This window comes from Schistocerca americana, chromosome 8, assembly GCF_021461395.2.
Source record: "Schistocerca americana isolate TAMUIC-IGC-003095 chromosome 8, iqSchAmer2.1, whole genome shotgun sequence".
NCBI lineage: Eukaryota > Metazoa > Arthropoda > Insecta > Orthoptera > Acrididae > Schistocerca > Schistocerca americana.
Genome location: NC_060126.1, coordinates 306,138,395 through 306,161,976, shown reverse-complemented (window position 1 = coordinate 306,161,976; position 23,582 = coordinate 306,138,395). Strand labels below are relative to the sequence as shown.

Below are 23,582 nucleotides of genomic sequence, written 5' to 3'. Positions count from 1 at the left end.
ACGTTATCTTTGGATCTTTAGTTAATAGACATTGAAGTATCGTTTCCAATAAGGAGACTCTACTTTAACCAGCATTATGTTATTAGGGAGTTCTTAAACCGGATTAGTAGGATATCAGATGTTTTACCACCTTGATTTCCTTTGTTAAAAAATATTCCACGTGAGATATAATGAAATGTACCGTATAGCATAAGAATTAATGTTATGAGACAACGTTAGGGTTCTTAGTGAGGGACGAAATTCGGTCAGAAATTATGCATTCAATCAGCCACTAAATGTTGAAAAATAATATTTATTTTTATCCAACATAGCTTGTGAACAAGCTAATATGTATTTTTTTGTGATTGTAGTGACAACAGGAATGAGAATAGAAATAAGAATGTGCTACAGTAACTGGGTAAACATGGAATAACTGAACTGAAAAGTTAGTGACCATGTGCTGTATGTTGTCTTCGATGTGCTCTGGAAGCTGAGGTTTTCGATCCATGTTTGTGACCAGACCTGGCAGCCGCATTTATTCTCTTCCTTTCCTTTCCTCCATGTCTTGTTGCTGTAGATTTTACTGACGAACTTGACTTCGATGCTGCTTTGCCCTCACCTGCACTTTTCCTCGGCTCGAAGAGGCAGATGTCGATATCAGGATAATTCTCTCCACCGCCGGAAGTGACTGATCCATCATCAGATCCACCTTGCCCACTGCTGGAGACACCTAATCCATCAGAGCTACCAGTTGTTCCACCTGAACCATCTGTAGTTGAATCAGAACCTGATGATCCTGTGATGTCATCACTAGATTCATTAGAACTAGTAGTGGAGTCATGTGACCCATGAGAACTGCCACTTGAACCCTCTGTAGTGAAACCAGAACTAGAAGAACCGCTGGATCCATCATCAGATGAACTAGAGGCATCTGTAGACCCACTAGAGCTGCCAGTAGAGTCATGTGATCCACTGGAGCTGCCTGTAGATCCGCTTGAACCATCTGTACTCCCACCAGAACCTGATGATTCAGTGGCGCCACCAATGGAACCAGTAGATCCCGCTGTTGTCCCAGTAGAACCGCCAGTAGAGCCGTCTAATCCACCAGAGCTGCCTGTAGACCCACCTGAACCTTGTGTGCTACCACTAGAGTCGTCTGATCCACCAGTGCTACCTGTAGATCCACTTGAACCTTCTGTAGTCGAGCCAGAACTTGAAGATCCGGTCGTTTCATCATTAGATGCACCAGAGCCATGTGTCGACTCAGAAGAACCGCCAGTAGAGTCGTCTGATCCACCAGAGCTGCCTGTAGACCCACCTGAACCATGTGTACTACCACTAGAGTCGTCTGATCCACCAGAGCTACCTGTAGATCCGCTTGAACCCTCTGTAGCTGAGCCAGAATTTGAAGATCCGGTCGTCCCATCATTAGATGCATCAGAGCCATCTGTATACCCAGCAGAACTGCCAGTAGAGCCTCCTGATCCACCAGAGGCGCCTGTCGATCCGCCTGAACCTTCTGTAGTCTCACCAGAAATTGAAGATCCGGAGGTTCCATCATTAGATGCACTAGAACCATCAGTGGACCCAGTAGAACTGCCAGTAGAGTCTTCTGATCCACCAGAGCCGCCTGCAGATCCGCTTGAACCACCAGTAGTCACACCAGAACCTGAAGATTCCGTGGATCCGTCAGTAGAGCCACTTTGGCCATTTGCAGAGCCAGTAGAGTCATCTGCTCCACCAGTGGTTGCACTTGACCCACCTGAACTGTCAGCTGAGCCGCCAGACCCATAGGAACCACCTGAGCTACTTGTTCCTCCTGATCCACCTGCTGATCCGCCTGGTATTAGAAAGCCCGAAAAAAAAATCTCCTGCAGAAATAACAGACAATCAACATTCGTAGCACTGCACAGTTCACATCATACTACACTAAAATCTACAAAGCAGCATAAGTAATGGAGCAGAAGTGGTCCGTTATAACTGTAAATGAACAGTAATACTGACCAAGGAAGGCACCCTATTACTTAACGCTCAATTCTTTCCTGAAAGCAGCAATGATGTAGCGCTTTAGAGCTATCACAACGTAATTGTAGCATAATTGTTTCGTCAGTTTTGTTATTGACGTTTTCTTTTGCTAAGAGGGATCTTCAACGAGGGCAACGACCAATATTTTGTCAATAACTATTGAAATACACAAATCAAAAAAAGTTTTGCATCGCTTTGGTTCCGAGAGTTCCGGAACCTGTACAGAAAATTGGAATAGAGATCAACATAAACATCATTTCCGCCCTTTTTATTGTTTATGAAAACCATACATGGCATGTTGTACCACCATACAGCGAGACCTTCAGAGGTGATGGTGCAGACTGCTGTACACACCGGTACCTCTAATACCCAGTAGCACGTCTCTTGCACTGATGGATGCCTGTATTCGTCGTGGCATACTATCCACAATTTCATCCAGGCACTGTTGGTCCAGATTGCCCCACTCCTCAATGACAATTCGGCGTAGATACCTCAGAGTGCTTAGTGGATCACGTCGTCCATAAAGTGTCCTTTTCAGTCTGTTCAGGCATGTTCGATAGAGCTTATGGCTGGAGAACATGCTGGCCGCTCTAATCGAACGATTTCGTTATCCTGAAGGAAGTCATTCACTAGATGTGCACGGTGAGGGCGCGAATTGTCCATGAAGACGAATGCCTCGTCAATATGCTGCCGAGCTGGTTGCATTATCGGTCGGAGGATGGCATTCACGTATCGTACAACCGTTACGGCGCCTTCCGTCACCACCAGCGGCGTACGTCGGCCCCATATTATGCCACCACAAAACAGCAGGGAATCTCCACCCTGCAGCACTCGCTGGACAGCGTGTCTAAGGCATTCAGCCTGACCGGGTTGCCTCCAAACACGTCTCCGACGATTGTCTAGTTGAAGGCATATGCGACACTCATCGGTGGAGAGAACGTGAAGCCAATCCTGAGTGGTCCATTCGGCATGTTGTTGGGCCCACCTGCACCGCGCTGCATGGTGTCGCGTTTGCAAAGATGGACCCTGCCACTGACGTCGGGAGTGAAATTGCACATCATTCAGCCTATAGCGCACAGTTTTAGTCGTAACACGACGTCCTGTGGCTGCACGAAAAGCATTATTCAACACGGTGGCGTTGCTGTCAGGGTTCCTCCGAGCCATAATCCGAGGTAGCGGTCATCTGCTGCAGTAGTAGCCTTTGGGCGGCTTGAGCGAGGCATGTCATCGACAGTTCCTATCTTTCTGTATCTCCTCCATGTCAGACCAACATCGCTTTGGCTCACTCAGAAACGCCTGGACATTTCGCTTGTTGAGAGCTCTTCCTGGCACAAAGTAACAATACGGACATGATCGAACCGCGGTATCGACCGTCTAGGCATGGTTAAACTACAGACAACACGAGCCGTGTACCTCCTTCGTGGTGGAATGACTGGAACTGGTCGGCCGTCGGACCCCCTCCATCTAATAGGCGTTGCTCATGCGTGGTTGTTTACATCTTTGGCCCGGTTTAGTGACTCTATGAACAGTCAAAGAGACTGTGTCTGTGATACAATATCGACAGTCAACGTCTATCTTCAGCAGTTCTGGGAACTGGGGTAATGCAAAACTTTTTTGATGTATGTGTGAGTAGTACTGCTTCAGTTCTAATAACCATATTGTAATTTAAGTTTCTGTGAGATATTTTTTGTTCGTCTTGGATAAGTTTTCATGCTGAAATTCAATGTGAATTAATCTAGCACAAAACAATCAGAATAATGAGCAGTACTTTTGGTGGGAGTTTCTTTCTAACTACATTGTTGCTCTTTTTTTAGTTTTGTGTAAGTCCTATGTACTGTATGTAATAAACTAATGTACTTGCGTACTCTGTTATATAAGGGATATAAGTGATTACAGCTCTCGTGTGTTGCACTAGTATCACAATGCGCACGGATCGATGGGCAGTGGTTGTCAATCAAGCAAGGTTGCTTACCGCAAGCGTAGGGCACACGGCGTTGCAGAATTCCGTTGCGCCGTTCTCTTGTCGCTGCTGGCGGGATTGTTGGGCAGCGAGTGGGAGCGGCATCGCCGAACGTACGCTGCGGTGCTTCTTCAGGGCGTGAGCCGAGCGGCTACCGGCTGTAACACGTGACAGCCCATGTTAATCAGACCAGAGGCAATGGGGTTCTCACCACTGTCGTAGACGTGTGTGATGTGGATGCAGAAATTCTCCAGTCCAAGTACAGCTGAACCCTCAACCTTTTGCGTACGTCCACGGAGAAACAGTAGTAATACACGTGCCTGCGTGTGTGATGCGTGCAGTGTGTGTGTGTGTGTGTGTGTGTGTGTGTGTGTGTGTGTGTGTGTGTGTCTGTGGGAGAGAAGGAGAAACACTGGTCATTACAAACTTCAACTCAAAGGAGGCTGTACTGGCAACGTGTAACTTCTGCAGTACATCATCCCATTCTTTACGCTGTGTGCATAAAGAACACTGCTAAAGTTTTTTGGTCTGTATCAGAGAATATACTTTCGCACTGTGCAGCTGGAGTCAGCTCAAACAATTAATACCAGGCAAGTCTCGCATGCAACACACAGTACCAACAGAAAGCGTCTGTTTGTTTCCCATTACTAACAACATTATTTTTAAATCGGAATTTTAGGTGTCCATTCGATAGAGCGCTCTCAAATTAGTATAGTCCGATATTCATTTTCTCCACATGTACTAACAGGAACAGTAAAACACGAAGAATAAACCACAATCCAGTAGTGAATAAGTAGAGTTGAATGCTTGGCGGTAGCAGTTAGAGTAGGCCAGGGAGGCTCTGTCGCTGCTGGTTATTTTTCGAGTTATAATGTCTCAGTTAACACAATTATCGCACTAGACCGCTCTATCGAATGGACTCGTAAAATTCCGGTGCAAACATTGTTCAGTTTGTAACGGGAAACACAACAACGCTTTCCGTCGACACTGATATATGTGATGAGCTGTATTTGTTTTTTGACTTTAGCTACACTGCTGAAACACCAGAGAAAATTAGCCTGCCGGCTCTTAGGAGGGACACCTTGTGTACATCCTTCAAGGTGCCTATACTTGGAGCAGTCGCATATATAATGGGGGTGGGGCAGGGGAGTCGTAGTCCCAAACACTTCTCCTTCCAAAGAACCGTATACTTAAAGCTGCTATATTTTTACCCATATCAGTTTCCAAATTTCTCTGCACACTTCTTGAGAATAAACTAGGATGAAAATTAAGTTGCGAAAATGACAAGAATTCTAGAAATTTACAAGCCATATGCTTTCCAATTCCTTTACTGAGGACCTGCCCACGCATGTCGACTCATGGTGTGGTTGAAGAAAAAAAAAATCCCGGTAGGCAATGGCACTCTTTCACTGGGGGACCATACCTCTTCCAACAAAAAATTCGACATTGTTTGAGGATCCCTATATAGAACTGTCAGAACCCGCAAATTACTGTAATTTAAAATTATATCACCATATTCCCTCACAATTACTAAGATCCTTGGGGGACCCGGGCGTAATAGAATTATTCGACATGGTCTGCAACTTCACGAAGATCGTAATAACTGCAAGTAGACCGGATCTGATGGTATGAATACTACCTAAACATATTAAGTCATGGTGGCAAAGTAATGAGACGAATTATTCACAGAAGAATGGAAAGCTGGTAGAGGCTGATGTTGGGGATGATCATTTCGGGTTCAGAAGAAACTTAGGTATACGAACCCAAATGAGCCTACGACTTATGTTAGAGGGCAGGTTGAAGAAAGGCAACATACATTTATATCGTTTGTAGATTTAGAGAAAGCTTTTGACTGTGTGGCGTGGACTACACTTTTTGAAATTTTGAAAGTAGCAGACGTAAAGCACATGGAGCGAAAGTTTATTTACAATTTGCACAGAAACCGTTGAAGCACGTGAAAGGAAGCCGTAACAGGGAAGGGAGTCAAAGAAGATTGGAGCTTAACCAAGACGTTATTCTATTCGTAGACTGAGCAAGCAGTGAAAAAAAACCAAAGATAAATTTGGAGAAGTAATTGAAGTTTAGAGAAGAAACAAAAAATTTCAGACTTCCCAATGACATTGTCATTTTGTCACAGACGGCAAAAGATTTAGACGAGCAGCTGAACAGAATAGATGTGTCTTGAAAAGACATTATGAGATTATCATCAACAACAATAATGGGATGTAATGGAGTTAAGTCAGTGGACGCTATGGGAATTAGATTAGGAAACGAGAAACAAGAAGTAGTGTACGAGTTTCGCTATTTGGGCAGTAAAATAACTGATGATGGATGAAACAAAGACGATATTAAATGCAGAATGGAAATAATAAGATAGGCATTTCTATAAAAAGAGGAATTATTTAGCATATAATATCAATTTATATACTCCTGACATTGTACCAGCATGGTGGCGACCTGCAGTGATGTGGACTCTGAAGAAACTTTCAAATGCGAAGATTCCAAGTAAAACATTTAATAGCACGAGTATGTTGCAATCTTAGGATCTTATGCTTTATAATATTTTTCATCATCTTTTTCCTCAGTACTGTAAGTTGTGTTACGCCGCATACGTCTATGTCATTCAGTACTCACAGTCGGCGCATTAGTATCAAGTTTGTACATAGTATTTCTTTTTAAGGGACAAAAGTGGCAGCATCGATCGTAAGAAGTTCGAAATAATTTGATAGAGCTAATCGATTTCGGTCGCTGTGTGACCATCTACACTGCAAATACTAAAGTCTTCAAGACTAATGTAATAACAGCACGTATTATAACTTCAAGATGGCGTCAATACAGAAGAACATAGCAACTAGAAAACAAATTTTGAATTCAAGCTGCTAAATCGTACATTCTACACACCTTGCAGCTTTTGACTGAATAATTCATTAGCCGGCCTGTGTGGCTTTGCGGTTATAGGTGCTACAGTCTGGAACCGCGAGACCGCTACGGTCGCAGGTTCGAATCCTGCCTCGGGCATGGATGTGTGTGATATCCTTAGGTTAGTTAGGTTTAAGTTGTTCTAAGCTCTATGGGACTGATGACCTCAGATGTTAAGTCTCATAGTGCTCAGAGACATTTGAACCAATAATTCATTCTGCATAGGATGTGCACTGTCTGAGAACCTCTTATCAGTTTAAAACGAGCTGCCAGGTCAGGAATCTAACCTGTACCTCGACTTCACAGGAGGCGTCGAGAGTCACTGCGGTACGTAGCTTCACAGCATTACTTTCTCTTCGGTCATCATCTCGTTATCATCAGTCTATTAAATTCTACACTATTGCACAGTATTTTTTCCTATATGTTTAGAGATCCATCACAGCACTATATAGATGCAAGGAAAGAGGGTCAGCATACATAAAGAAAGAGAACGAAATAGCTATGACATGTAAAAGTCTGAAGCAGTTGATATGAAAACTGTGTTGTTTACACAGTAGTATAGCACAAAAACCACGAACTGAAGACCTTTGGTGTGATAGTTCAACTGGTTTGACTGAACGTAACTAGGTACAGTTTGTTCAGTTTCTCGTCGAAGAAGACACTTGGGGTAGTTAACTAGGAGGGACAGTTGTGAGACATCATCTACTGGCCATACTGCGAAGGATATCTGTTGGCAAAGAAAAGTGAGGAAGTGATGTGGAATGTAGCAAAATCCCCGTCTGCTACCTGCTCCGTAGGACAGCTTTCACTTCTGAATACAATTATAAGCCATTGTTGTCCTCTTGTATAAACTTCTATATTGTGCGAGCCAGCTCGATAGCTTTCACTGCTGCAGAAAATAACAGATCCCCTCACTATAACAAGAAAGAAAGAAAGAGACATTAGCTGTGCAGTCATTGACAGTATTGTATACTGTCTGCAGTTATAATGCAGCGTAAAAGGAGTGACTGCATTGCCTATTTGGAAGTGCATATTGCATTATGAAATATACTGCATTATAGTTAGGGGATAAATTTCCAACAAACAGCACCGCACAGAATGTGTGCATTTTCCTTCCCTGCCCGCAAGAGCAGATCTGCAAATGGAACGCTGCGCTCACATCCCCTACAATATTGCTGCTCTGTGTGATCACACTGCGAGTTGCAACCACATCGCCTACGTCCCTGTGCCCAAATATAAATTCCAGACCTTTGACTGTTGGTATTTGTATCGTACGTTCTGTTACGCGCTTTGCCTAAGTATCGTCACATTCTATGAATAACGTTTTTTTATTTAATAGCATTTTGTCGCATAAACCGTGAAATTATTTGTGCTGCAGTGTTTATTAATGAAAGAAATTGTTCTTCGGCACTATAGTACTAGCTCGCAGAGCTAAGAACAGTTATTGCGGCATGAGGAGTGAGCAATAAAAAAGACAATTATAGTAGGTTTCTGTTCTTACCATGCTTATGAATGCTTCGTGCTGAGGGATTAGATCGCCCAGAAGACCCGCTGAAACCATTGCAGAAGGTTGGACAAGAGAATTCCTGAAAAGAAATGTATAAGGGCACAGTAATGAATCTTGAAGGTTAGATGAAAATTCTACTACATTCTTAGATTTTGAATACTACAATGAAACCTTAAGCTCCCAGCTACGACGAACGTGTCCAACACCCATTACATTTCCCTTGGTTTAATGACATTTCTGGTTTCTCTTCGTTGATGTACACTGTGCTGACGCAAAACTTCAACTGAAGACTGTTGACCGTGTCATGATTGCGAGTATTTCTCGGCTTTCAATTTTCTGCTCTCAGTTCAGAAAGAGAACGAGATCCGTTACCGTAAGTACTTGCAGCGTGTGCTAGCAGAGGGGACCCAGAGTCAGTTCTGTGTTACATTTTAAATAAAATCGTTTTCAAGTGAGTAGTACACTGCGATACCCTTTTCGAACAGGTCGCGAGGAGAAGACGTGGATAACTGAATAAAAGATGCAGTGTGCCATTCAAAAAGACGTACTGCTTTACATTACTTCGTAAAAATCAAAGCTGTAAGGCAGACTTCATGCAGGTTAATGTCACCACGGTAGCTTAAACGACATCCGTTTCACACTTTTTTACTTTGCTTCGATATCAAAAAATTATTAAAGTGGTCAGACACATAGTACATCCTGAATATTCAGCCACTGGAAAGAAATCACAACACCAACTAGAAGTTGTACGACATTGATGTATGTTGGTATGCGTGTATCTACTTCTAAAAGATGGTATCTATTCACATTCCACGCCAGCTGCATACGAATGGTGCTTGTAGCACCCTTGTTGTTGTTGTTGTGGTCTTCAGTCCTGAGACTGGTTTGATGCAGCTCTCCATGCTACTCTATCCTGTGCAAGCTTCTTCATCTCCCAGTACCTACTGCAACCTACATCCTTCTGTATCTGTTTAGTGTATTCATCTCTTGGTCTCCCCCTACGATTTTTACCCTCCACGCTGCCCTCCAATACTAAATTGGTGATCCCTTGATGCCTCAGAACATGTCCTACCAACCGATCCCTTCTACTGGTCAAGTTGTGCCACAAGCTTCTCTTCTCCCCAAACCTATTCAATACTTCCTCATTAGTTATGTGATCTACCCATCTAATCTTCAGCATTCTTCTGTAGCACCACATTTCGAAAGCTTCTATTCTCTTCTTGTCCAAACTATTTACCGTCCATGTTTCACTTCCATACATGGCTACACTCCATACAAATACTTTCAGAAATGACTTCCTGACACTTAAATCTATACTCGAAGTTAACAAATTTCTCTTCTTCACAAACGCTTTCCTTGCCATTGCCAGTCTACATTTTCTATCCTCTCTACTTCGACCATCATCAGTTATTTTGCTCCCCAAATAGCAAAACTCCTTTACTATTTTAAGTGTCTGATTTCCTAATCTAATATTCTCAACATCACCCGACTTAATTCGACTGCATTCCATTATAATCGTTTTGCTTTTGTTGATGTTCATCTTATATCCTCCCTTCAAGACACTGTCCATTCCGCTCAACTGCTCTTCCAAGTCCTTTGCCGTCTCTGACAGAATTACAATGTCATCGGTGAACCTCAAAGTTTCTATTTCTTCTCCATGAATTTTAATACCTACTCCGAATTTTTCTTTTGTTTCCTTTACTGCTTGCTCAATATACAGATTGAACAACATCGGGGAGAGGCTACAACCCTGTCTTACTCCCTTCCCAACCACTGCTTCCCTTTCATGTCCCTCGACTCTTAAAACTGCCATCTGGTTTCTGTACAAATTGTAAATAGCCTTTCGCTCCCTGTATTTTACCCCTGCCACCTTTAGAATTTGAAAGAGAGTATTCCAATCAACGTTGTCCAAAGCTTTCTCTAAGTCTACAAATGCTAGAAACGTAGGTTTGCCTTTCCTTAATCTAGCTCCTAAGATAAGCCGTAAGGTCAGTATTGCCTCACGTGTTCCAGTATTTCTACGGAATCCAAACTGATCTTCCCCGAGGTCGGCTTCTACTAGTTTTTCCATTCGTCTGTAAAGAATACGTAGCACCCTTATGAGGATGCAAATCAGATTTGTTTTAAATACACGCAGTAACGGTCGTGAGAGTTAGTTACCTTTGAGGCCGGATGTTGCTAATTGATGTTACTAAAATATGCCTTCAAGACGAGAAAGACACCATAATCAGCAACTCAATGAGTTGCAATAAGGCTACGAGATGCCGGATGTCCTTTCTGCGATACTGCAGTGAGACTTGACAGGAACGCAACCACTGCACATGATTACTGCCACCGGTGGTTACGAGACTGTACGGTTGCTGGAAGACTGGCTCCAGACGGCCACGTGGCACCACTGAGAAAGAAAACATCGTATTCGACGTATGGCTCTGTTGCATCGCATTGCATCTGCAGCAGCAATTTGAGCAGCGGTTGGCACCACAGTAACATAACGAATTGTTACAAGTCGGTTACTTCGAGGACAACTTTGAGACAGACATCCTGACTAACCACAAACCGCCGCCGTTTTCGACTTCAGTGGTGTCAAGCGAGAGGTTACTGTAAGTCAGAGTGGAGGTCTGTTGTGCTTTCCGATGAAAATTGGTTCTGCCTCGGCGGAAGTGATGGCCGTGTGTTCGCAAGAAGGAGGCCTGCAATCAACCTGTCTGCGTTCTAGACACGCATGACCTCCAAATTCAGTTATCATTTAGGGTGTGACTTCGTATGAAGCCGGCCGGTGTAGCCGAGCGGTTCTAGGCGCTTCAGTCTGGAACCGCGCGAGCGCTACGTTCGCAGGTTCGAATCCTGCCTCGGGCATGGCTGTGTGTGATGTCCTTAGGTTAGTTAGGTTTAAGTAGTTCTAAGTTCTAGGGGACTGATGACCTCAGATGTTAAGTCCCATAGTGCTCAGAGCCATTTGAACCATTTCGTACGACAGAAGGAGCACTCTCGCTATTGTCCCACGGATGCTACCTACAAAACTGTACGACAGTTTGGCGATTCGGCCTGTTGCGCTGCCATTCACGCATCAATTCAAGGGGTGTTTTCCAACAGAATAACGCTCGACCAAATATAGCTGTTGTAACGCAACATGCCCTACAGTGTGTCGACACGTTACCTTGTCTTGCTCGACCACCAGATCTATCTCGAATTTCGCATATATGGGATATCATCGGACGACAGTTCCGACGTCATACACAAGCATAATTACCCATCCCTTCATTGACCGAGAAAGTGCAACAGGCATGGAACTCTTTCCCAGAAACTTTGTGTTGTGATAATTTTCGGTCAGGGTACATTGGAGTAAAGAGCGACAGATCCCTGTGGCAAGTCTGCGGCAGACTTAAATTCACGGGAATTGTTCATTACACAGGAAGACTTACTGGTGAAGGTGGAAGACTGTGGATACAGTGATTGTGGAGGAATGAGATGATGACACATTTTGGAATATTAAATTTGTCTATGAAATACAGATTAAAATGAGGGAAGCGCTCACCCGTCCATAGCCCATACCCTGCTCGAGGCTCTTGCACATGTTGTCGCAGGCTTCGCTGCTGGACGTCCCGCTCTGGCGGCTGGCCGCTCCGTGGTGCGCCGAGCGCTGCGCTGCGCCGTGCTTCTTAGCGTGGCCGGCGCGCCCGAAGCCTGTAACACACAGTTGGATAGTCCGTGGCTGCTGCTCTCTGCTAACTGCCGTACGCGCTGTGGCCCTAGCCGTGCGAGCCGAGTGGTTTACAATGTACGAGCAATAAGTGCACATATACGTAGAGTAGAAACGACGATACTTACGAGGCAACAAAGTGGTGTAAAGGGAGATAAGAGAAATAATTTTATAGGGGACGTTTGTGGTCTGTCAAGTCGGCCAAGTACTTCGAATTGGTTAACAAAAACGAACGACGCTACATCCACAGCTCGTGGTCTAGCTGCTGGCGTTGATGCCTCTGGACCACGCCCAGGGACTGGGTGTTTGTGTGTCCTCACCATCATACCATTATCGTTAGAGACATGGAAGACTGGAAATGGAAAGACTGGGAGCTTGTACGGGCGCTGATGACCCCGACGTTTAGCAAACCAACATCATTATCATCACCGATGCAACGGCGCATGAGCGTCACGCGACATTTTCGCGTTCCCCCGTTCTCTGGACACAACTCCTAGAGTTCGATACCACCCTGTGGGCTTCACAATTTCCCCAAGGGAATTGCATGTTTCCATCAGACGCTCATAGCGGTCGCGCGAACTCTTGAGGAACCAGTGGTGCGCGCCCACTGAGCCATGCCTACAACGGCACATTACTACGGACACCCTCTGCTGCCACAACATAGTACGGCTTGCGGCAGACACACTGCCCATGTGCACTAGGAAACTCTTCGCTACAACACCACTGTTCGTGCTTAGCTCAGAGATTTTCATCGTTGTTGCTGTTGTAATAATTGGACTCTATTTACTGCTTCATTTTTTGTAATGAGTCTTTGTACGGTAGGAGAAATACAAGTTAAGTAAATAGTCTGTTTACTGTGTTAACCTGTCCGCTTGACCATTGCTGCTCCTGTCCAGTTTTTCTGAAATGACAGTGATAGCACCACTCTATAGCCCAAGTCTCCTTATCACTGTGTACGAAGTCGCATACGACATAGTGAAATACCCAGTACAACTCTTTAATTTAGTTTTTGCTGGAGGCCACATTTGTCGAGCAAGAAAGTGACCTTCCAATACACCATTCACAATCTTGCACCCTCCACTCACTCCCCTGCCTTATACCTATCAAGATTTTTGGTGTATTTTTCATGACACTCCATCCTCACGCAGTACGAAAACATGCAACTATACGAATTATTTCCAATGTTCGATAGTTTTGATCTTCTCTATTTCGGTCAAATAACAAAAATCATCCTTTTATCTCACAGCTCAAGTGTTTAATGCCAAACAATGACTGTATTAATTGATAAATGTTAACGTCGATGAAAGTTTCACTACCAAACCTCATATATAGCAAGACAGATATGATATATCACTTAATTTAGTTATGATTTTTAAACTTTGGGAACATACAACAATATTATATTCCTGAATATCTTACTATCTACACCTATATTTGAATGTGCGAGGTATGTCCGGAAAGTAAGTTCCGTTTGTATTTCATTCCGCGGCTGCGCTAGAATCGCTATTCGGAGCTTGCTCTGTAATTGGTTTGAATCACAGAGAAGGAAATGGCACTATTTTGAGTTCTCTGTGTGTTGTTGTTAATGCTGCAAAATACTTGTAACACCTGAGGTTATATCAGTAATTCGTTTTCTGAATGTGTCGACATTCATAAACAGATTTGCAAGGTCTACGAAGATAACGCAATGAGTGATTCAGCGGTAAGAAGATGGTCCGACAGTCCAGTGAAGGACGTGACCAAGTTAACTACGACGAACCAAGTGGGAGTCAATGTTTAATTAACGAAGAATTGGGCCACGTAAAATAAAACCTTAAGTTTATAGCCACAGATCTTTCTAAGAACTTCCCACAAATTTCAAAACCACTTCTTTACAAAATTATTATGAAAAAAATTTCTGGAATTATGTTTTCTTTGGCTGCCTAAATCTATCACACAGCAACACAAAAATTAGCGTATGGGAAGTGCACTTGGCTTTTTGGCACATTACAGCAGAGATGGTGATGGTTCTGTGGGCACGGTACTGACCATTATTGATGGGATGGAGGCACACTGCGTTACCAGTAAAGACTAAAGTCAATCGTTGTTTACAGTGCTGGCGGCAACGTTTTATGACGAATTCCTACAAAACATTGTGGAACGCTATGACTAGTGCCTACAAACTGGTGGGAGATTTGTAGAAAGTAAGGTCAAGTTTTTATAATCTTTTCCCTTAAACAGTTTTTCTGTATCTGTGCTATTTTATGTGTTTCTTATCAAACGGAACGTACTTTCTGAGCACACCTCGTATGCTCCACAAGCCACCTTACCGTGTGTGGCAGTTGACAAGGTATGGACCATCGCGATACTGACTTGCTCAATTTGTGAAGCTCTTTATCTGTACGGCATAATAGTGCCAAGAAATAAAATTATAGTGAATTTATTAACTAAAATACCTTATATGTATGGAACATAGGCAGAATATCTTACCAAAAATTGACTGAGGCTGCGATGGAATCAGGAACCCAGGAGGTGCGATGCTCCTGCACATGCTGGCGCAGTCGTCGCTCGCCTGGACAAAAGAATTGTGCACAGATACATGAAGCGTGTTTTCAAATTTCAAAAATCTTATCTGATGCGGCTAACTGGCCTGGGTATGAGAGGTCTATAGTGTGGTAATCTTGTACGATGTAAATGGGACTCACACAAAAATAGTTTTTTAGGCTGACGTAGTATTTATCTGAATTCCTAATGGAGACTAAACGGTGCGTTCTGGCACGTAGATTCGTGTTATTTCAATGATATCCCTATTTTCGGCAGAAGGTCTAATATTGTTCATTAGCAGGTTACCTCTTTCCTCTAGTATAGCATGAAATAATGAATAACTTTTGCAGATTAGTTGGCATAATATTTTTTATTTGATCTGATGTGAGGAACAAGCATCTAATGTTTATCTATGAATTTTGATACCATGCGTAAAGACGGAAATTGGTAGTTAAAGATTAGTGTCCACCGACTTCAAATATTACCTTCTCGACACTGAAGACCAGCACATGAGATTGGTACACAATGCAAATCGGGGCAAACAAAAATTGATTTATGGTATCGTGACACTGCATCTATTATATGAGGAAATCAATGGGTGATACATAGAATAGAGGAGAGAAGGCTTTAAGGAGCACTCTAATGAGACGAAAGGACAGTTTAGTAGGGTAACTATTAAATTACCCGGAAGAAAAGCTAGAGGGCAAAGAAAATTATCATTAGATGTCTATAATATGCAAAACAAATTATCAGCGATGCTGTTTGTAAGACGTATGTGCATTTGAAAGCGATATCGAGAATAAGTTGGAAGACAATGTGAAACCAATCGCAAGACTGCTTACTTAGAAGAAAGAAACAGAAAAACAAAAGAAAACTGCCGTTTTGCTATATTACGCCAGTGCCTCGAGACGTGGGCTGGAAATTGAATAATAAAAATATCTGCAAACTACGAAACATGGTGTCACTTTACTCGTATGCTCTTAGGGTCTTTATGTACACGGCAGCGACCATCGCACACGAGTTCTCAAGGACCATAAAACACTACCTTGTTGTAGACTGAGAGCGCGTGTTACCTCGTACCTGAGTCTCCTGATGGCAAAGCAAATGTGTCCATGGTTACATATCTCCTGCAAAATAGCCGGAGCAAGAAGCAGTACCTCTCAGTTCCAGTGAAGCTCTTTGGGCGACGGCCACAGTTCAGGCATCACCCTCCTACCGGATGTTTGGTGCTACAGTCTAGCGTAACGAGGTAAAATGCATAACCGCATAACCAGACCCTTACCTGCTGGGCGTGGACGAATCCTGAAACACAGAAGAATGTACATGTAAGATAAAAAGTTATTTAACAATGTCAAGAAGCGGTTACAGTGTACAGCATTGAGTTATATCTAGGAAATGAAACATCAGTTACTTTACTTGTTTAGGTGAGTGATGGAGAGCCTAGTATTTAGTTCCGAAACGTGAATATTTGCTTCTTGTCAAAGATGAGTAACACAGAGTGAAACTATAAGAAACAAATCTAATATAACAATTTGCTTATGCTGGCATTTTCGCGGCAGCTATACATAAATTACAGCAGGTCGAAAGAGAAACGCCTTTTGCATGCTTCACACAAAGTTTTTTCATTTACCTCATGCAGTCAGACCCGTTTCACCTTAGTTACAAGGCATCTTCAGCAAATGTGACAAAAAAGAAAAGTGCAAACTTTCAACCAGTTTGTCACCAGACAGAAAGCTATTTAGCTTCAAAATAATGAATCAGACACTGGTCTACCACCCACCGAAGATGCTTTGTAAATATATAGAAACGCGTCTGGGGGCACAAGGTAAATAATGTAAAAAACACAATGTGCAACATGCAAGAGGCTTTTCCTTTTGAACTGCTGTTATTCAAATTCAAAATATACCACAGTTTTCTCGACGTTTGAGTAATGGAATCACTTATAAGGAGATATTTTAGTAGCTCTTGATAAACAATAGCGTATGATACAGTTTCATAAAAACGTATAGGAATTCCAATTACTGCAGTACGAGGTATTCAAGACAACGAAAGTACGTTTGCTGTGAGTGGTTTTTCAACTTCATCCCTAGTAATACGTCCTACAATTAAGGTGTGAGGTGTGCTTACAACTCAACAGAACTCAGTTATTCCCTATTAAGATCTGTGTTTGGCGACTTATAGGTAGTCTCCTGTCCATGGAGCCTCAGCGCGGTGCTAACTTAAAGTGCAGGTACTTCACCACCAGAGCTTCTCAAACCGACGTGTTGCGTGTGGTAGCGCGTACATGATGCTCCAATATGAGTTAAACCTACTATTACACTCTCGGATGAAGTGTGGGAAGCATTACTGTCGGTATACCTCCACGTTACTCCGAACTTCTCTAATTTTTCCATTACGATCATTACGCTAATCCAGACAGACGAATAATACTCGAGAACTGATTTAATGAAGGCTTTTTAATCCACTTCCAGCGTGGGTGAATTAACACTTGCCTCTAGCCTCTCCAACGGCTAGAAATTTGTGCTGACAGCCTCTCCCACGGATATAAATTTGTGATAGTTCCAGCTCGAATGCCAACATACACATATTCCCAGTTGCTTAACTACTATGAATAGCTGCTGAGTATTTTGTCAAACTATATCAGGTCCATTCGTCTATTCATTCGCATTACATCACTTTTTTGGGTTTACAAAAAGCTGCTATGTGCTAAGTATTCATTCTCTTCTTCGTGCGCATCACAGCAATTTTGTGAAAAAGTAACATCCCTTGTTACCGCTGAGTCGTCTTGCAGAAGCCTCAGAAAACTGAAAATATTGTCTGTTAAGTCGCTTATAACTACTCGGAACAGTTTAAGTCATCCAACACATCCTTGAGATACACCAGAGAATAATGTTGGTTGTGACAGTGTTTTGCAATTAATAACAACATTCTGCGTTCTGTTAACCAGGAGTTGTCTAATAAAATTACGTTTTTCTCCTTTGGAGGGGCGTTGCGAAAATGTATCGAAAACCTTTCGAAATCCAAAATACACAGATTCAGCCTGAACTCATATACGTACAATTTTAATTATTTAAAACACTATACATATTTTCATAAATTGTTTCTTTCCACATGCAGTCCGCTAGCGAATCAGAGCGTCTCCTTCTCGGCAACAATTGCAATTTGAAGAACTCAACGGTGAACAGAATCAAACTATAAAGAATATTGTTGGAGAAAGACAGTCACTGTAACATACCATTTTTTATATGTTAAAACCCATCTTAAATCACCTACAAATGGCCGCAATGTCGGCACGCTTCAGTAGAAATGCTGTACAGAACAAATGAGAAATTTGTGCTTGAAAACGTTTCACTGAAAAAATGTGAGATAAAAGAGAATGCTAGTTAACTTCTCGATATGCAACAGATACTAGACGACAATTTTCTCACAGATCGAAAAGTATGTAAACATTCCCTTTGAATAACAATTGGTGAAATCCCTAAATGATTGCGTCCAAGAAGTAAAAATAATCGTGCAGAAATATTGCTACTATCGAATTGCCTTATGAGAACCTGTATGTAGTTAACCACGTAGCCTTCCCAGTCAAACTCACGCAATTCTAAGAGCAGATCTACGTGAACAGTTGAAATGATATACAGTGGATTTGTTGGTTTAGTGAAAGGATTTAGTAAGAACAGTGCAACAAGAAAAACACTGTACACACTTCCCTCTCACCGAAAACGCAAGCCTTTTGGAGAAATGACTTACCACAACAGGCGACGATGGCTAACGAGACTAGAGCCTTCACCGCCATGATGCCACTGATGATGACTGTTGGCTGAGCATCCGTTTATATAGAGGCACAGAGGTTCACGTGCGACAGCCATGTTGCTAAACTTTCCACCTTACGTAAGTTGTTTGCAACTAGTAGTTTCGTTAGGGAGCTGTCGATTTTCAAGGTCTCCGATACGGACGCTCTGACAATACTGCCTTTGAAGGATCGCATCTTTTAAGGAAATGATAATTGTGGAGTCGCGAAAGAAAAAGTGCAGATGCTCTTGAAATGTGTATGCACATTTATGACATTTATGCCCGTGTGTCATTGAGTAACCTTTAATTACTGTACTTGGAGACTTTGTTTTCAGGAAACGACACGTAACTGATAAGAAATATTTCGTGCCAAGTGCACGTTATGTTTAGTGAATATTATGTATTCACAGCCTAATACCTGGTTTCCTTTCCGTGCCGATGTGTGCAGTCATGTAATGTTACGTAAATCCTGAGGTTTGAATGCAAACATGTAGAAGATTTCTGCTGACACTATCATGGACAAGACATTTAACTCAGAGATGAAAACATCATCACTCAATGAAGCTGATAACATAACTTACGATATCTCAGTACTAATTTCTACAGTTCATCGTTGATTCAGAGTGGACGAAGACATCTCCACGTGGAAAGAAGAGGAAACAATACAGAATTTTAGAAAGGTCGTGATGAGATATTCGTGGAGTACAGATAGCTACTGCATTTTTTTTATAACAGCGCGAAAACTAGAAAATGAAAGATACTTAGAATTGTAAATGACGTTGCAAAATTTGTGGTGATGTCTATTTTGAGGCGAGGTGCTACAAATGAAAGAATAAAAAGCTATAGACAGGTCGAAAGTATGTATTGTAAGACACTGTGGAATAGCTAATTTCACAGTCGACTAAATGGTAAGTTTGAAAATCTAGCGATGAGGAGACAAATTAGATTATTCGTCAGAGACTGCCAAATATGTCTGGAGCATAAACTAGACAGAAGTAGAGACGAAGTTACCGGAGAGAAACGAAAGGTTCACGGAATGAAGTAGGTCTGAAGATATGAGTCGAAAGGGCAGATGAAATCCGTCGGTACAAAGCAGAATTATAAGGATGGAATATAGGACACGGATTCTGACCGGAATTTTATCCCTTAAACTCGGGATAGGTATAAATAAAATTCAGGATTGTGTCAACTGAAAGATGGGTAGTTGGATTTATTAGGCATGATGCATACGTTCTAAAAAAAAAAAAAAAAGCAAAGTACCACTAAGGAATTACGTAAATTGGTCACAAACCGATATTCATAGCGGTAGCGACGGACAATGCAAAACTGCTAGCTTAGGTAACCGATAATGCTGCAGAGAAATTTCCCCTCGCGTCTGGTAAGAATAGTATGCAGGGGTAGTGGCGACACCATAGCATTTGCGAATTCACTTCGTGTGGTCAGTTAGACAGTAACTATACCTCGCAGACATGCTCGTGAACAATATACTAAGATGTCATGATCTGAGAGAAGACGTGTAGTTGGGCTTGAAGAAGCTGGTTGGAGTAAATGGCGAATTGCTAGGCATTTGAATGCGATGCCGCTATACGACGATATAGGCAGGAATGGGCGAACTATAGTCGAACGATAGAGCGAGAGGACCGAGCAATCGTCAGAGAGGCACTCAGGAACCCCAATTCGTTGTTATCATCAATACGATGTCCACCCCCTGTAGCTGAGTGGCCAGCGTGACGGAATGTCAGTCGTAAGAGCCCGGGTTCGATTTCCGGCTGGGTCGGAGATTTTCTCCACTCAGGGACTGCGTGTAGTGTTGTCTTAATCATGATCATTCCATCTTCATCGAAACGCAAGTAGCCGAAGTGGCGCCAAATCGAAAGACTTACACCCGGCGAACGGTCTACCCGACGGCAGGCCCTAGTCACACGGCATTTACATTTTTATTAATCTGACGAGCAACTTGTGCTTCAGTGACCACAAGCACCATTAATAGGCGCCGTATAGAAAGGAGGTTGAGCTCACAATGCCCCTAGCGCCGACTACCATTGATCTGTGTACACCAGCAACACCGTTTGCAGTGGTGTCGGGCACAATCGGCCTGGAATCTTATTGACTCTCGTAGAATCATCTTCAGTGACGAGTCGCACTTCGAACTGAGCCCCGATGACCAGCGAGAACGTGTCTGGAGACGCCCGGAACAACGGAGGGATACCAGTCTGACTGTCTCCAGCCATACAGCCCGACACCCAGGAGTGAAGATCTGGGGTGCAATTTCGTTTCATAGCAGGATCCTTTGGTTGTCATCCACGGTACCCTCACACCACAGCGGTCCGTTATTGATATTCTCCGCCCAGATTACCACCCCTTAATGACAAACCATCCTGGGCTTACATTTCAGCAAGATAGCGCCCGCCTGCCCACGGCGAGAGTTTCTACAGCTTGCCCTCGTGCTTGCCAAAGCCTACCTTGGCCAGCAGGGTTATCGGATCTTCCCCCAATTCAGAATGTTTGGAGGATTGTGGGCACGGCCCTCCAACTATCTCCGTATTTTGACGGTACAAAGCGGGAATCGGACATAATTTGGCACGATATCCCGCAGCAGGACGTCCAACAACCTCTATCAATCAGTGCCAATCCGAATAACTGATTGCATAAGGGCCAGAGATGAACCAACGCGTTATTGACTTGCTCAATTTGTGAAGCTCTTTCTCGTCATTAAATCAATAAATTTTTTTCTTGTCTTTTCTTTTTCTGCGTTACTGAGGTCTTTGCGGTGTAGCTCGACTCGGAGTTAAGGCGGTTGGATGAAATTTTCACCTCCTGTATTTTAACAGCAAAGGAAGTAGAATTGATTGCTTAAAGTTTGTGATGACCAGCCTTTGCGCCAATGCCTCTGATTAAATTCGAAACCTCTGCTCATTTTCTCAAGGAGTGATGACATGTGACACTGTTGATGTTGACCCATCCTTCCAAAGGGGACGTTAAACTCGGCGGCCCCCTTGGCGCAATTCGAGAGGAGTAGGCCATAACTGTGTATAATAACAACTCATAAATTACAGCTGCTACTGAAATGACGTGTTACGAATCAAACCAGCAGTAGTATAGCGCACATAATTTTTCATTGGTTTTAATGTTTAACTAATTTTCATAGGAGCACACTTTATATGTTACCAGTCTGTTTTTGAAGTGTTCTATTGCGCTCCACACTTCCCTGCTACACAACTGAATGTAACAGTCGTGCGGCACCAGAAATTTCTCCGCAATTAGGGCTCCATTCGCTAGTGTAAACCTTCGGTAACAATACCACTCTCATTATGATCTCCCACTCGTACGTCTTGTGTAATTTTACCTCTTTTCATTACTTTTACTTGTATGGAAGTGAAACGTGGACGATAAATAGTTTGGGCAAGAGGAGAATAGAAGCTTTCGAAATGTGGTGCTACAGAAGAATGCTGAAGATTAGATGGGTAGATCACATAACTAATGAGGAGGTATTGAATAGGGTTGGGGAGAAGAGGAGTTTGTGGCACAACTTGACTAGAAGAAGGGATCAGTTGGTAGCACATGTTCTGAGGCATCAAGGGATCACCAGTTTAGTATTGGAGGGCAGCGTGGAGGGTACAAACAGTAGAGGGAGACCAAGAGATGAATACACTAAGCAGATTCAAAAGGATGTAGGCTGCAGTACGTACTGGGAGATGAAGAAGCTTGTACAGAATAGAGTAGCATGGAGAGCTGGATCAAACCAGTCTCAGGACTGAAGACCACAACAACAACAACAACTTGTACTATGAACGCGTTACACTAGTGCACACTATCTTTATTCTTGTCTTCCTTAGACTAGACTCAAATTCTGTCATTATTAAGCGGAGCAGTTTGAGGGCTATGTCCTCTGAACGCAAATACTTTATTTCTTGTCCTGAAATTTTAATACACTTCTATCATTGAATCTGCGCCAAACAAGTTATAAAATAATGATGGGGATTAGCTGCCGCCTAGCTTTAAACCTTTCAGAAAATTAACATGTCTTTCTTCATTTACAATATTTATCCTACATTTGGTTCTAAAGATATGGGTTTCTCGTCTGGCTCTGTATTTACTTCTCCGTACTTTATTCGAATCAAACCATCCCATCATCCACTTCCGAAGCCAAAGTTTCCTGATTATTTTTAATTATTACTATACCGTTAAGTGAAAATAATTCTGTAATTTATTTTATTACCGACTTGCAAGCATGGAATGTTAAGCAATTGGTTTGACAGTTCTTCGTTTTTCCGATCGCACCCATTTTGATAAGCTGCACAGTGCTATAATTTTCTTTATTGTGGGACCTGCAGCATAAATTGTGTCACAGTAGGACGTTATGTAGAGAATTAGTGGACACTATGCTGCTTGATATTTTATTTTAGTATAAAAGCTTCTTTAGGCTTTATTGCCGTCGTCAGTACAAATCCTGACGTTGTCGATGGACATATGTTAACACTGAGTAAACTACTACTGCTGTCCTTATTTGTTAGACGTAATCCTTTTTCAGTATCGGTTTTAACGTTGTTCGATAATTGGATGTTGCACGGATATTACAATATTTCTTTATTATTTTGACGGTAGTAGAAATTGAAGTTTGACAGCTAGTTGTTTACCCAAAGATTTGAATACTGAGAAAAAACGTATTGTAATACACGTGCAATATCAAATAATTAAACAATGGTACTGGAAAAAATATTACATCTAACAACTACGGGCAGCAGTAACAGTTTATTAAGAGTGCCACATGCCCATCTACAACCTCAGAATTTGTACTAATGAAGGGGATAAAGCCGAAATAAGCCTATAAGCTAAAACAAAATATCAAGCAGCGTACTATCCACTAATTCTCTGTACACAAGGTAATGTAACTTTCTAAGAGTCTCGAACACGTAAATCCGAAGAGATTTGAACCGATGTTTGTGACTTGTTTGAATTAAAATATGAAGTCTGCCAAATGCTAACATCTTCATTAGGTCATACCATTCTTTCATACTGACCTAATCATCTTATTTCAGCACTCTTAACGGTGTGCTCTAGCCGTATATATAATTACGCTTGGTCTTTCAACGTAAAACTTTCTACGAAGCTCCAATTTTCCATTCTCCTATATTTCTTATCTCATTTTGCTCGTTTGCACGTTCAAATAATTTCATTTC

General features: G+C 42.5%; 1 protein-coding gene across 1 annotated transcript; it reads right to left on the bottom strand.

Annotated features, from left to right (window-relative positions):
- Positions 1 to 272: 272 nt before the first annotated feature.
- On the bottom strand, positions 273 to 18,420 carry LOC124544940 (uncharacterized transmembrane protein DDB_G0289901-like). The gene is made up of 7 exons (XM_047123687.1): positions 18,361 to 18,420; positions 15,896 to 15,915; positions 14,560 to 14,641; positions 11,926 to 12,074; positions 8,385 to 8,469; positions 3,977 to 4,122; positions 273 to 1,850 (listed from the first exon to the last, which is right to left on the bottom strand). Exons 1-7 carry the CDS (start codon positions 18,404 to 18,406, stop codon positions 426 to 428), a joined length of 1,953 nt encoding a protein of 650 aa, XP_046979643.1. The 5' UTR covers positions 18,407 to 18,420; the 3' UTR covers positions 273 to 425.
- Positions 18,421 to 23,582: the final 5,162 nt, after the last annotated feature.

Excerpts from the sequence above, each read along its gene's own strand:
- LOC124544940 (XM_047123687.1), bottom strand. The coding sequence starts at position 18,406 with ATGGCGGTGAAGGCTCTAGTCTCGTTAGCCATCGTCGCCTGTTGTG. Across the intron at positions 12,075-14,559 it reads GCAGCCTCAGTCAATTTTTG|GCTTCGGGCGCGCCGGCCAC; the intron begins GTAAGATATTCT and ends TGTGTGTTACAG. Across the intron at positions 8,470-11,925 it reads AGGGTATGGGCTATGGACGG|GAATTCTCTTGTCCAACCTT; the intron begins GTGAGCGCTTCC and ends ATTTCTTTTCAG.